Below are 15025 nucleotides of genomic sequence, written 5' to 3' on the forward strand. Positions count from 1 at the left end.
AATGAATTTGGTTCAGGAGAGGGCCTCTGAATGTTAAAAAACAATGTGCTGCAACAGAACGGACCCTTGGCCCTTTATGTATAAGGATGCATGAACAGCATACTTTTTTTCTTCTTCCTTTTAGATGGAGAAGAATTTTAAGTGACTCTGTCATATTTTCTCCTTTGGTTGGGTGTGGAGATGCTATTTAATCCAAGTTGTAGCTAACCCTGTGTTGTGGTAAATATTAAAAAGGACACCAAGTTCCTGTGTTAAACCCAGTGATTCTCTGCCCCGGCGGGCTGGGAGGTCATGCACTGGTGGGCAATGGGTGGCCTGTTCTTATCTCATGGAGACTCTCTGACTCAGGGCTCCAAAATCTCCACCCAGCTCTCTAAGTTCCCACCGGAAGGTAGTTACCACGCCAGTTTCAAAACTCTCATGGCCTTTTGTGGTGCACATTAGGCAAACCCATGCTCTGCCTTTCTCTCTGGAGCCCATTCGAGTTGCCGAGTGAAGGAAAACACCACAAAAACTTAGTTCAGAATCAATGGTAGCTCAATTGCTGGACGCAACAACTAGAATCTTAATCTTGTAAGTCATATTAAATCTAAATCCTCTGGTGGCGAATCCTGGCGCATCTACCATTGAAACCAGGAGACACTAGTAGCTACATTTTGTCCTTCAGCTATCCACCTCCAAAAAGACTTATCTCCTACCTACTCCCTTCCCCTATCCAACCCTGAAATCCCCGACTACTCGCACAGTTATGGCTCCTTTATTCATTAGGGGATGGTTCACAAGAAGTCACCTTGAGTACTGACTCACTCCTCGCCTCCAGCTCCTCCCAAGAGAGCAGAATTAGCATCAACACACAAGCAACACCAGGGCTATCCACAACCCTGTTCCGTCCCTTTCTTTATGCACTTTGAAAATCCTGACATACTTTCTGTCTTGTGAGCACTCACTTGAATTAGCAAATTAATTAGTAAAATAATCTATTCTCCCAGGCCTCTCAACAGCTCAGTGAAGTAGGTATCTGTGACCCTGTTTTGCTGATGAGGAAGATGTGGCTCAGAGGGACAAAGGCCTCGAGGCTACACTGCTGGGACCAGGCCAAATTAGTTTCCTTCTGTTTCAAACCTTTTTCTTCTAAGCAGTCAGGTCCTCTCTACAACTAGGGGATGCAGGCTTGACTGCCCAGGATTCGTCTCTGAGAAGTAATTCAACTGGCCCTGAAGATGTTTGAACTTGTAATTATACACCAACTTGCACACAGCTTTCCTGGGCAGTCTCTTAGAAGCATTGGAAAGAGTTTGCTTTTGATGGAGAGGGATATGCCGGGCTACTCCTGAGAGGAGGGGGACTGAGGTTTGGGTCTTCAATTCTGGACCAATATCACCCTTAGAACTTCCACATGGCTAACAGGACCTCTCCTGCTCCAACCCCTAAGCGTGGGAAATGGGAAGAGGCTTTGTTGCCGATGGTTCTAGAAGGAGCCGCATTGAGATTTCCAGGAGCCCAGGCTTGTGCCATAGCGGCTGGGGCAGGTGCGAGGGTAGGTTCGGGGGTAGATGAGATAACCAGGCTCTGACATTGTCCAAATCAAGCTTCAGTCAGCAGAGTGTTCATGACTTGAACACATGGAGCAAACTGCTCTGGAGTAGGAGGGGACAAGGGTTCCAGACCACATCCTGTGAGGGCACAGACTCCAATGGGGAGGTAAGATTTAGGATCCAAGTTCAAAGCACGCCTGAGACCTGAGCAGAGGCTCCCAGGCTGACTCCACTGGGGTCTGGGCTGACCCAGAACACAGTCAGGGTGGTCTCTCTGGAATCCCAGTGTGCTGGTTTATCTATTGTATAATGTTGGGTGAGTCTTCAGCCCCTTTTAAGTTCCACGTTCACATGTTCTCACACCCACCCTGGTCCAGATGTTGTTGTGTAGACAGTGGCTCATACCACTGTCAGAACGCTAGAGTATTTACAGTAGAGGCAGTCTAATAACAAACACGTAGAAGATCTGTTCAAGTTTATGAGATAAACAATTCAAGCAGTTGTCAAAGGACAAGCCATAAATACAGTCACGAACAAAATTCCAACCTCAAGTCTTTTTAAGCAGTGAGGGTTGGAAAGATGGCTAAGCTGTTAAGAGCACATACTGCTCTTACAAAGGACCCAAGTTCAGTTCCCAGCACCTACAGGCGGCTCACAATCATCTATAACCTCAGCTCTGGGGGAGATGATGCTTCTGGTCTCAGCAGGCAACTGTACTCACATGGACATAGTCAAACATAGCCACACACATATACACGCAAAAATAATCTTCTTATAAAATTAAAATTTAGAAAGGAGAGCAAAGCAACACTGAAGCATCTTTATTATGCTTGTTCAATTAGCATATTACAAAATCTAGCAATAAGACCCAGAGTAACAGGGAGTGCATGTAATCCCGGCTCTCAAAAGGAAAAGTAGAATCATGGGGCTAGCCTGAGCTACATATCAGACTCCCAGTAATGATGATGTGACGACAATCGTTACGATTATAAACTACACTAATGAGTCTGTGCTCTGTATGGTATATTTTTTTGTACTTTATTAAGTTTTAAACCCATTTCAAATTTTTTAAAAGATGTTTTTATTTATGTATATGAATACTCTGTTTGCACGTATGCCTGCATGACAGAAGACAGCATCAGCCAAAAGAGGGCATTCCATCCCATTGTAGATAGCTGTGAGTCACCATGTGGGTGCTGGGAATTGAACTCAGGTCCACTGAAAGAGCAACCAGTGCTTGCTCCCTTCCTTCCTTCCTTCCTTCCTTCCTTCCTTCCTTCCTTCCTTCCTTCCTTCCTTCCTTCTTTCCTTCCTTCCTTCCTTCTTCTGTCCTTTCTTCTTCCTTCCTTCTTTTGTTCTTCTTTCTTTCTTCTTTCTTTCTTATTTACATCCCAAATGCTGCCTCTCCCAGTCCCCCATCACAGAGTTCCTCCCTCCACCCCCTTCCCATCTCCTCTGAGAGGGTGGGGCCCCCTGGGTTTCCCCTACCCTGCAGCCAGTGCTCTTAACCACTGAGCCATCTCTCCAGCCCCCTTAAATTTTAATTAAAAAAAACCATAAAATTGTACTTATTAATTGGGTTCAACATAATGCTTAATAAGTGTATACCCTGTGACACGTGTTTTGATGTGAGCCCTTCAGAAAACAATTCCCCCAAATGTATTCAAGCAGAAGACGCTTGCAGTCTTTGATACAGTCCTGGTCGCCCGAGGAACTGAGTTAATCCTAATGTCATAGCTGCTTTCAAAATGTTTATTATTAGAAAGCTTTTCAAATTTATAAAGTTCTTGTTAAGAACGTTCAGGGCTGGGGAAACAGTTCACTTGCTGAAATGCTTTACTACACAAGCAAAAGAAGCTGAGTTTAGTCCCAAGCATCATGAAAAAAAAAAAAAAAAAGCCAGGCGTGAGGTCACAGCCCTGGCTCCAGAGTTCCAGCTCTAGGGAGGTGGAGATGGAAGATCTGTCTTAGATGTCATCGTCATCATCATCATCCTCACACCATCTATATTACTGAATTTGGGCTCTGCATGCTAGATTGGACTTCCTGGCCAGCCATGCTAACACAACTGGTAAGCTCTAAGTACAGCGAGAGAACCTATCTCAAAAACTAAGTTGGAGAGTGTGGGGAAATTTTTAGAGGCCACCACAGCGGAGGGTCCCCGGAGGGGCTTCCACGCTGTGGCGGGCCCCACATTCGGGAGGAATCCTATGGTTCCAGAGGCCTGGAGGCCTTGGCGGCAGCAGGCCCCAATAACACGAGGAAGTCCTGGGTTCCAAAAGGGTTTATTGTCATGGCGGATGATAGGTGGATCTAGGCGTACCCCCCAGAACTCAGGGCAGTCCCAAGTTATATAGGGAGGGAGAAAGGGGGAAGATTGGGGGAGGATCTGGGGGAGGCATGTTTAATTTGCTCTGCCCTCTGGCCTTCATTAGTATGTAAATCCCTAGGGCATGAGGCCTATAGCCTGGCCTATGTGACTGAACAATGTAATTCTATGGAGACCCTGACTGTTTTTCAGGATCCTGGGTTCTGGGGGTGCCAAACTCCTGCCGGTTCTCACGCAGAATCATACACAGAGTCTGTTGAGTCTTGGGGTTCTAGGCACCTGCTCAACCATGACCCAGGATACCCTTACGCAGTCCCACAGGAGAGTAGGTGAGAAAGACACTCAGTGTCAAAGTCTGACCACACACATTTGCACACATGTGCACATGCAGCTGCACACCCATAAACACACATAAAATATCAAACATATAGAATGGAGCAATGACTCCCCCAGAGGAATAGCTAATTTTTTTTTACAGTTAATTGTTTATTTGTGTGGGGGCGTGGCATGCTCGTGGCGTCAGAGGACAAGAGAGGAGTCTGTTCTCTTCTTCCACCGCATGTGTTCCAGGATCGAACTTAGGTCAGGTGTGGTGGTGAGTGACTTTACCCACTGAGCCAGTTCATTGGCCCTAAGGGAATATTTTAACAGGAGAAAATACACCACACGTGTGAGACTTTCTACGGTGAAAACAATAATTAAAAAGGCAATAAGAGCCTGTCTCTGAGCTGTGATTCAGCTTAACTGCCTCAGGAAAGGGAAAATGACAAATCTGGGAGGACATGTGTATTGTATAAAGTAGGGGGTAATGTTGAGTGAAAGCATTTAAACTGCATCTACAGCCGATGATAATCTTATAAAGTCATATATGTATATGTATGCAAAGGTCGAAAGAAAACAGGCGGAAGTGTTTGCTGTGTTGGGATGAGAGGTGATGAACTCATTTTTCTCCTCAGATATGGTTCTTGTATTATTATTGGTTCTTGAGTTATTTTGTATTAACTAATCAGGAGATAGAATCTAGGCTCTGCCCCTGAATGGTCTATGAATATTTATTTGTTATTCATCAGTTCCCCATAATAATTTACATAGAGGGTTATATGGAGAAGTGGCAGGACCAGGGGTAATGAGGCATATCTGTAATCCCAGCACTGGGGGCTCTGAGGCAGGAGGACAGTGAACTTGAAGCCAGCCTGGGCCAAGCTTCAAACTGAAGCTTGAAGTAAAGCTGGGGGTGTAGTGGTGATAGAGTCCTTGTTAGCACTCTAGCGTGTGCATGTTTCTGGGATTTATCCCCAGTACTAGTGGATACAGATAGCAGGCTTCTGGCACACACCGTGGTTTCAGTGCTGGGCTGGCTCGTAAGTGGGCCCTCAAAGACTCCTAGCATGTCAGGGCTACACAAGACAGTCTGATGGTGCATCATGTTGCAGTCAAAGGTCCTGAGGCTGATAGGTTGGCGCGCCCGAATACTCCAATAGGATTAGGTTCTTCCCCAGTGAAGACTGGCCACTCTTGATCCTTTTATCTGGGCACTTATACATCCAGGGGTCAGCCATGTATGGGGTGGTATCTCAATGGAGGGTGTTCTTCCAGAGCATGTGCTGGGTTGAGTGTAGCCAGATGGTAGAGGGCAGAGAGATGCTGCCCCTGGGATGCAAACTCCAGGACCGTGGTTATCTCCACAGGACCCTCAGCCAGACCCGCCCCCTGCAGCAGCACACAGGGTTGTCCAGGACTGTTCGGCGTTATCCGGCCAGTGGTGCCAATGGCCAGCTGACATCCAACGCTTTACCTTCAGGACCAGGATTTGAGCTGAGAGACAGCAGCCCACAGGCAGCCCACGTGAACCATCTCTCACCCCTCCGGGGTAAGGCTGCTCTGCCTCTGGACCAGGGAGAGCAGAGCATCTAAATTGGACCCATTCTTGCCTCACCTCTGCCCACCCCTTCACTCTCAGGGCACTCAGCTGTCACCTTGTTCTTCACTTTATCAGCCAACCAACGAACAGTCTTTGTGCACCTGCTTTGTGCCAAGTTGCAGGGTCACAAACGAATCCATCTGGATGGGGCTCCCATTGAGACCCTAGGACCTTGACTATCGTCTGCCATCTCCTGCTCTGTCATCTCTGCGGACCTTTGCTTCCTTCATATCCAGCTGGGGGCCTCAATTTTTTGACCCCCACACTTCCACACTGTGGTTTCTGCAAACTCTGATAGGAAACCCCCTGCGTCTCTGGACACACACTGCCACGCACGTGGTCATGCCTATAGCCCTCACTTCCTCCTTGATGTTTTCCTGACTTCCCCACACCCTGCTAAATGAAACTGGTAACTAGATCCCCCAACCCTGATTGTAGCTGTTCCTCGGTCATTATCTTCCCCCCATTTCCTCTAGGAAACCCCCTCTCAGCCTGCTGGAGTTATGCTCCACTCCCTGCCCTCGTGCTTAGAGCCTGGCTCTGCACTTTTTTGACTGTGTAACGACAGGCATCCCGGATATCGCTCCACCTCGGGCCAACTGTGAACTGAAATATTCGATTAGATACAAGAGAATCTCCAGTGTAGCTTTGAGTGGCTCCTCTTGCAGCAGGACTTGTCAGTGTGTACAAAGCATGAAGGGACGCATCCGGGTGCTTCTTAAGACCTTTGCTCTACCCTGACCACAGACCTGATGTCCAGGTCTTAGAAGATGCCGTGTATAGGATGTACCCCTCATCCTAAGGGCCTGGAATCAGGGTTATGTATGGTTCTGTCCAGGACCCAAGTCCTCTCTCTGCAGGGCTGAACCTCACAGAGAAAATCAAGAAGATCAAGGTCGTCTTCACTCCCACCATCTGCAAGCAGACCTGTGCCCGGGGACACTGTGCCAACAGTTGTGAGAAGGGAGACACCACCACCCTGTACAGTCAGGGCGGCCATGGGCATGACCCCAAGTCCGGCTTCCGTATTTGTGAGTCCCTTTTCCACAGTTGGTCTTGGTGTTGTTCGGGGTGGGGGTGGGGCTGACATCTCAGGGACTCCTTGGTGTGGAACCTCTTGTCCCCTAAAGTTTTATCACAGCAGGGAGTAAATAAAGTCTTATCCCAGCTCTGTCCCCAGCTTGGCTGTGTGTTTCCAAGCAAGTCACACAACCTCTCTGAGTCCAAGTTGCTTTGATAGAGAAGAACCATGCCTCTGCCTGTGTTCTAGGTCCTTGTCGTGGGCTGGAGAGACACTAGGGGACTTTTCTGCTTGCTTTTACCCCAGGGCTTCAAAGAAGGTCCCTGCATTTCAAGGGGGCACGACACCCTCCAAGCCCCCCAAATGTGGTATCCCACTCCCCTGCTTGCCTGTCACCAGCTGGAGGTCAGCTGCCAATCACCTGGAGTGTTGTTGCAGATTTCTGCCAAATCCCCTGTCTGAATGGAGGCCGCTGCATTGGCCGGGACGAGTGCTGGTGTCCGGCCAACTCCACAGGGAAGTTCTGCCATCTGCCTGTCCCACAGCCAGACAGGGAGTCTCCAGGACGAGGCCCCCAGCATGGAGCCCTACTGGAAGGGCCCTTGAAGCAATCCACCTTCACTCTGCCTCTCTCTAACCAGCTTGGTGAGTGCCAGCAGTTGGGGCAGCCAGCCTGGGAGGTGCACCAGATAGAGTATGTGCTGTTGCCATTGCTCTGCTGGATGGGGACAGGTCTCCATTTTGTCCCCCACGTTTCTGCTTCCCATTCCGTTGGAGTTCCTCAATGTGTGTGTGTGTGCCCTTAACCTGTTCAGGGGAAGACATAGCAGCTAATGGAGCCCCCCAACCCCCATCATGGGCAATAGAGGGGGGATGGGGTGTGTGTGTAGAACTCAGCACACATTTCATTCCCTTGCCTTCTGTAAGGCAAAGCAAAGATTCAAGCGCACAGGATTCCACAGGAGTTGGTCTGGGACCCATGAGCCCAGAGTGCCTATAAAGGCTGTGTGGTGGGATGACCCTAAGGTATTCCGTGGGCTGCACATGGTTCAAGGGCACTCAGGGCTGCACAGGGACACCGAGGAGGTAGAATTGAGAAAAAGTGTACAGCTTTTGATGAAGAGCTTTTCATGAAGGAGGAGTTACCACTTCCTCCTGTCCTGGGGGAGTGGGGGTGAGGCGTTGTTCCAGTTACACATAACAGGCAAAGAAATGGAAGGGGACTTTTGGAGAGGCACCCAGTCTGGAGCCTGCCTGACCTAAGGTAGTGGGCACTCTTCATAGGGCAGAAAAGTGAGATTGGGAGCCTGTTTCTCGGCTCTGATCCCAAACCTTCTGCCCAGCCTCTGTGAACCCCTCGCTGGTGAAGGTGCAGATTCGTCACCCGCCTGAGGCCTCTGTGCAGATCCACCAGGTGGCTCGGGTCCGGGCTGAGGTGGACCCGGTGCTAGAAGACAACAGTGTGGAGAGCAGAGCCACTCATCGCCCCCATGGCAGCCCAGGCCACAGCCACTGGGCCAGCAACAGCATACCCGCTCGGGCTGGAGAGGCCCCTCGGCCACCACCAGTGCTGTCCAGGCAGTATGGACTTCTGGGCCAGTGTTACCTGAGCACGGTGAATGGACAGGTGAGAAGGACGTCTCTGCCTCAGCCCTTCAGGGACTGCTATGGTTCCTCAGTCTGTACGTCTCTCCTTCCTTGTACTTGCGGAACGTGACTTCATTTCCCATATGGAAAAATCCACTGCATAAAAATTCCTAATGGGCTGGGGCTGTAGTTCAGTTGGCAGAGGTCTTGTCTCATATGCAGAAGGCCCCCAGTTTGATCCCAAGCACCCCATAAACCAGGCATGGTGGTGTGCACCTGTAATCCCACCACTTAGGAGTCAGAGGCAGGAGGATCAGAAACTCAGGGTAATCCTTGGCTACATAGTGCATTCAAGTCTAGCCTAAGAGACCCTAAGAGGGGGAGGGATGCTGCAAGCAGAGAGGCTGGGTCTCCTCCTTGAGCTGAGTGTGGTGCCTGTCAGTGAGTGCTAGTCACACAGAAGGGGACCAAGGAAGTCTCCTTGTAGAAGAGCCGTCATTAGTACCTGCAGTCTAAGGAAGCCTAGAATTTGCTCTCGGGAAAATATTAGCTTTCTGTGAGTTGAGTCTGGGACCCTTGGTGCATGGACAGCAGGTGTCACAGTTGTCTCTGGTCTCTTTTCCAGTGTGCTAAACCCCTAGGGGAGCTGACTTCTCAGGAGGACTGCTGTGGCAGTGTGGGGACCTTCTGGGGAGTGACCGCCTGTGCTCCATGCCCACCCAGACCAGGTGAGTACTGGTTCCAAGATAGAGGACTACAGGGGAGCACTCTGCCTCCATCCCTCACCACCCAGGGTTCCCAAGGCCAGGCAATGTTTCCCAATGTACCTCAAAGAGCCTCCCCAACAGCTTGACCAGTTCAGCCTGTCTCCTCCTATTCTTCCTCCTCCCCCCCCTCCCGAATGAGAGTTGAGTTCCTGACTCCAAATGCTCTCAATCTTGAGTTGAGAGCCTCAGTTCCTTGCTCCCTTTGGATGATTGGGTAAAACTCAACTCACATTCATTCATTCAGTCAGTCAGTCAGTCAGTCAGTCAGTCATCTGTTCATTCAGCAGATATTGGCTGGATGGCTCTTATGTGCCAAGCATTGAGGATTCAGTAAGTAAAAAATCATTCACACTGCTCCCAGAAGCCTTAGTCAGTCCGATGCCTGGGAGGGATGAGCAGGTGCCTGTGTGTGAGTATGGCTTCTGCCTACTCAGCCTGTCTCCCCCCACCCCGCCCCTCATTCCTGGGCCTGGACCTGGCATGCGTTCTTGCCTGCCAGCAGTCAGCTGGTTTGGGGGGATGCTGGAGCAGAGCCCAAAGGCAGGAGGGTTGAGGTTGTTCCCAGCATCCGACACAGCAGTGGAGCTGTGAACTGCATTTTCCACACTAAAAGTAAGTGCCGATAGCCTCCTAGTACGGTGTGCAGTGTAGGGCGCCATTCAACTCAAAGGCTTTAGGGTCCAGCTCATGCCAGGAGCTAGCCTCTGCTCTGCTTGCCTACCTCTCTCTGCCTTGGTCCCCTCTCCTGTGACATCTGGCACTGACGGATAATAGTGTCGGCCTTACAGAGTTGCTGTGGGAACTACATGGTACATGTTATAGCTGACCCTCCATATCTGCAATTCTGTAACTGCAGATTCAACCAACCTCAGGTCAAAAATACTTGAAAGACAGGGCCAAAGAGACAGCTCATCAGGTAAAGGCGCCCGCCCCTACGCTGACAACTGGAGATCGATCCCTGGGTCCCACACGGTGGGAGAGCTGGCTTCACACATTACCCTATGACCTCCACACACTCACGGTGACATGTTCACACTCACATACATACATGTGCCCTCACACAAAAATAAGTAAGAATGTAATTAATTAAAGAAAAAAATACATGAAGGGGAATCCAAGTTCCCAAAAAAGCAAACCTCGAATTTGCTTCTGGCAGAGCCTGATGAGGATGTCACACGCAACGAAGTGCCCGCTATGTGGCCTCGTGCTCTGGTTCCTGTCACCACTCCGGGGTCCTCAGCTGTCTACGGTAGCCCTGCAGGCCTTGCTCACCTCACACCTTGCTTACTGGACAGCTGCGTCTCTACTGAACACACACGACTCTCTTCTTACCACATCCCCTAAACAGTATATAACGCTAGTTAGCTCTTCATTTAAATTAAATATGATAAATCTAGAAATGACTTAAAGTACATGAGAGACTGTGTGTAGGCTATATACAACGCCATCTTGTATAAGAGACTCGAGCAGCCACCAAATTTGGTATCCGTGAGAGTTTTGGAATCGATCTCCCGTAGACAACGAGGAGAAGGGGTGGCTATGATTGATGATGATGGTGGTGATGATGGTGATGGTGGTGATGATGATGATGATGTCTCCTCAAGAAAGGGAAAAAGGACCAACTGACCTTGGGAAGAAACAGATCAGTTTACTCAGGGACAGTGTGTGTGTGTGTGTGTATGTGTGTGTATACATGGGCTTTTCTCATTTTCCCTCCTCAAGCCAATTCTTGGGACTTCTATATCCCATGTTTGGTTCAGTCAACAAGTGTTATCACTGACTGATACGCAGTGGGTGTGAGGGCTGAGGTAGGTGCAGTGCCTCCCCTCGCCAAGCTTAGAGCCTGAGGGGCTGAGCCTGGCTTTAGAAATAAAGACCCTAGTGCAGCATCTGGAGCAGTGTGGAGTGTGTGGGACAGACAGGGAAACCAGGCCACTCACAGGTCCCGGGCCACTCTTACCCAGATTAGGAAATGGGGATCCTTCCTTGTGACCAGAGCCGTCTTCATAAATATGCAAGTGTAGGGTGCTCCTTAGATGGGGTGCTTTTCTGCTGCATACAACTTGCCTGTCTGGACACAGAGGAGTAGGTAGGGGGTGCTGGCTGAAGCTGGTGAATCAGGGAAAGCTTCATGGAAGAGGTACCATAAGGATGATTGGGGTAGGGCAGTCAAAGGAGTAAGGAAGAATTTAGCAATCCCAGGAAATGGCATTTGTAGGTAAGACCAAGAAGAGAGCATCAGGGCTGGAGAGAGACATGCAGGAACTCTAAGGCCAGAGTATAGGATGGATCGATCCTGCACAGCATCTGCCCTGCTGGGAACAGCTAACACTGCTGCTGCTGCTGCTGCTGCTCCTGGTCCTCCTCCTCCTCCTCCTCCTCCTCCTCCTCCTCCTCCTCCTCCCCATCTTCCTCCTCCTCCTCCTGCTGCTGCTGCTGTTGCTGCTGGTGCTCCTGCTGTACCTACTGCTCCTGCTCCTCCTCCTGCTGCTCCTCCTCCTGCTTCTGCTCCTCCTGCTGCTGCTACAACTGCTCCTGCTGCTGTTTCTGCTGCTGTTTCTGCTCCTCCTTCTCCTCCTGCTGCTGCCGCTGCTCCTGCTGCTGCTGCCACCCAGAGTGCAGTGCTGAGCTGCTCAGAGACCCCTGGCCCAGTAGAATTGTGTTAACAGCAAGTGTTCATCTATGAGAAAGCTCCAGGGATGCGGCCTCTGAGACTCCTGATTGTTTTGAGGCTGGAGTGGTGCCATGGTGTTACCTCTAGAGTCTGAGAGACAATGGAGAGGGAAAGCAGGCCCAGCTGTCAACAGCTGTGACAGGCAAACAGGGATGCTAGAATTAGCCTCTCCAGAATCCTGCCTCCCTCGCAGCTGAGGTCCAGGCGGCTCTCTGACCCATCCCCAGGTATCTGAAGTTTCGCTGTGATGTATGACCTTGAGCCCTTTACATGCAGGTCCCTGACGGGGAGAGGGAAAATCTAGGGCTGTGTGGGTTCTTGAAGTCAGTTCCTGTTCTTCAACTGGACAGTGAAGTTAGTGAAGATCTGTCAGGTGATGTCGGAAGGACGGAAAATACAAAGCTGCCTTGGATTATTCATTTAAAAGTTTAAACATTAATGTATATATTGTGTGTGTGTGTGTGTAGCTCAGAGGATAACTTACAGGAGTTTGTTCTCTCCTTTGTCAGTGTGAATTGCAGAGATTGAACACAATCACTGGGCTCGGCAGCGAGCATCTACTGCAGAGCTACCTCTCTGGGCTCCGCACTTACATGTCATACTCACTGACTGTGGGATTTAAGGAGGAGCACAGGACCCTGCATGTTCAGGATGCAGAGATGCAGGCTGTGAGCATTGCTGTGGTTACTGAAGGAGCCTTAGCCTGCTCTTAGTAGGGGCTGGTGTCCACAGTGACCATGGAACCATTTCTGAAGGATGTCCTCACTTGGAAGGTGGGGATGGGTGAGAAGGGCCACATTTCATGGTATGGGCTGTGTGCCAGTCTTATGAGCTTATCCCACAGGTTGACCAAGGATTTTGATCCCAATGGAGCTGGTCAGCTCTGACTAGGCAGGGCCTGGACCTCAGCCACAGTGGGTATGGGAGAAGCTCTCTGAATCAGTTGCATTACATGTAAATGGTGGTGCTTTGTGTGTGTTTTGGCACAGAGCACAGAATGAACTTCCCTGTGCACACTTAAAATTCAGCTCTTTCTCTCCATCTCTGTGATGCCCCACCTTGTACCCTCAGCGCTTGGCACAGCTCAGTCAGCTGGGCACCAGGGTACAGACCCTGGAATGGCAAACGTTCCAGCATACTGAGCAAGAACTAACAAAGACCAGGGCAACATAAACATTTCAGACACATGAAAGTGTAGCTGAGTACTGTACAGGGAAGGCCCAAGACATTAGGGAATCTTGTTTGTACTGACAGTTTGCCAGGACATCAAACTCCATGCCTTACCCCAGGGCTGGCAGGGGTGTTTCTCTAAGTGGCCATGACAAATGAACTACCATGCAAGCACTGGAGGGCAAAAGAAGCTGCTGGGTGAGTTTGGGGGCTGCTTGGCAAGAAAAGCAGAACTTCCAGATTCTAGAACATTCTCAGCCTTAATGGCTTTGCTTGTATTTCTCCTCTGATAAAAATGGAACTGTGTCTCCTGGGCAAAATGTTGTCTTCCCCAGCAGAATCAAGTCACAATGGGAGCAAGAGAATGGTCAGCCTGGGTCCCACATGACTTCATGGCTTCCCCCAGGTCATATTGGTCTTGTAAGGTTTCGAGTCTGACTGTTGAATTTAGTCACTAGAATGCCACTGTTTCTAATAGCAAAAGGGCCGCCTTGAAGGCTCCACTCCAATGGCACAGACAAGTCTCTTTCTTCTCTTCCAGAAGAATTTCAGAGCCCCATTCCTCAAGAAGATGGCTCCAAAAAGCATTCTAGACCCACTGGGGATCCCTCCTCTCCCCTCCCTCAGACTGAGGGATACAGAATGTCCCTCAGTGACCTCTGGGATTTAGCCCAACCCCTGCCTTTCTGACCCCTTGGGAGTTAGCAAAGGTCCCAGCCCAGAGTCTCTTCAGTGTCCTGCCAGAGTCTGGGAACACACCGCTCTCAAGAGCTACTTTGATTGAGGCCATATTTTTGAGTTTCCATATAAGACAGACATCTGGGCTAACTGGAAAGTTGGCAGCTGTCTCATCAGGCTTGGCACTCGCTACGTCAACCCCAAGGCCCCTTTGCTGGAACGGGTGGAGCTGGCACTTGGCTCTAAACCTGCAGTGGTGGGCTCCAGCTGTTTGCCACGAGATTGTCTTTCCATCTGCCTGGCCTGGGTTGAGTTTACCTCACAACCCAGGCCCCCTCCCTGGTTCTCCAGGGACTGCAGACTCTATCCCTCTATCCTTCAAGAAAGGCAGCATCTTGTGAACAATAATGCCTGCCACTTACTGAGCTGTCAGTTGACCTGCATTGTCTTGTTTAATTCATACAAGCACAGGTTGAGGATCTGAAGCCCATTTAACAGATGGAGAAATGTAGCCCCAAGTAGGTTGAAGAACTTGTCTACGATTGCAGAGTGAGGGCAAATGAGGCTAGTATGACTGATCCTTGGCTGGCCCAGATCTTATCATCCTGGGGAGATCTGGACCTGCCTGAGACAGACAAGCCTAGGCAACGAAACTGGAAGGTCATTCTAAGAGTGTGCACACCAGCCTTGTATTTCATGAGTTACTTGTATGTGAAGGACCATGCGCATCAAACTTGGCAGGCAGGCAGGTTGACGACATGTAACTCAGGCCTAAGAGTTAATGGAGGCGTGCTCAAGTAATTGCCCCATATAGAAGAATGTAGGCTGTTTCTGAGGGATCCTAAAGAGAAAGAAAACAAAACAAAAACCAAAATAACAAAAAGCAAACAACAACAAAACAAAATCAATCAATCAAGCAAAACAAAAAAACCCAAAAGGGTAGATGTTTCTGGAAAGCAGGGCTCAACTCAAAAATGAGAAAAGGGTACTATTTACTAAAAGCTACAGGTGCCCAGCATTAGCTGTGCTGTGTCTGGAGGCACCGCACTCCTCCCTGCAAGAGGTTTACCTATCAAGAATGGGTGTTTTGGAGGTGGAGCCGTAGCTTAACTTGAGAAGATGAGGGTGCATGTGCATGTTTGAAGATTTATTAGCAAGTCACAGAGCAAAAGCTTTGTCACTTAAGAAGAGTATGTGGGTAGTTCTGCGATGTCAGTCCTGGGGAAAGATGGGTCTGTGAGGGTTCCAGGGGAGGTTGGGGCAGAGACCCTAAGGCAAGTCACAGCAGCAATGATATATTGTTGTTGCCACCATTAGCAACTGTTTATTCAGGGCCTATAACA

At 49.6% G+C, this 15025-nt stretch overlaps 1 protein-coding gene across 1 annotated transcript in view; it reads left to right on the top strand.

Annotated features, from left to right (window-relative positions):
• The window catches only part of Ltbp2 (latent transforming growth factor beta binding protein 2), a 93879-nt gene that overhangs the window by 39159 nt on the left and 39695 nt on the right, over positions 1–15025 (top strand). The window contains exons 4-8 of the mRNA XM_028771890.1: positions 5553–5734; positions 6646–6816; positions 7245–7451; positions 8150–8433; positions 9019–9121. Coding sequence (XP_028627723.1) covers positions 5553–5734; positions 6646–6816; positions 7245–7451; positions 8150–8433; positions 9019–9121 — 947 coding nt within the window. The remainder of the gene's footprint in view (positions 1–5552; positions 5735–6645; positions 6817–7244; positions 7452–8149; positions 8434–9018; positions 9122–15025) is intronic.

This window comes from Grammomys surdaster, unplaced genomic scaffold, assembly GCF_004785775.1.
Source record: "Grammomys surdaster isolate TR1022 unplaced genomic scaffold, NIH_TR_1.0 210, whole genome shotgun sequence".
Lineage (NCBI taxonomy): Eukaryota > Metazoa > Chordata > Mammalia > Rodentia > Muridae > Grammomys > Grammomys surdaster.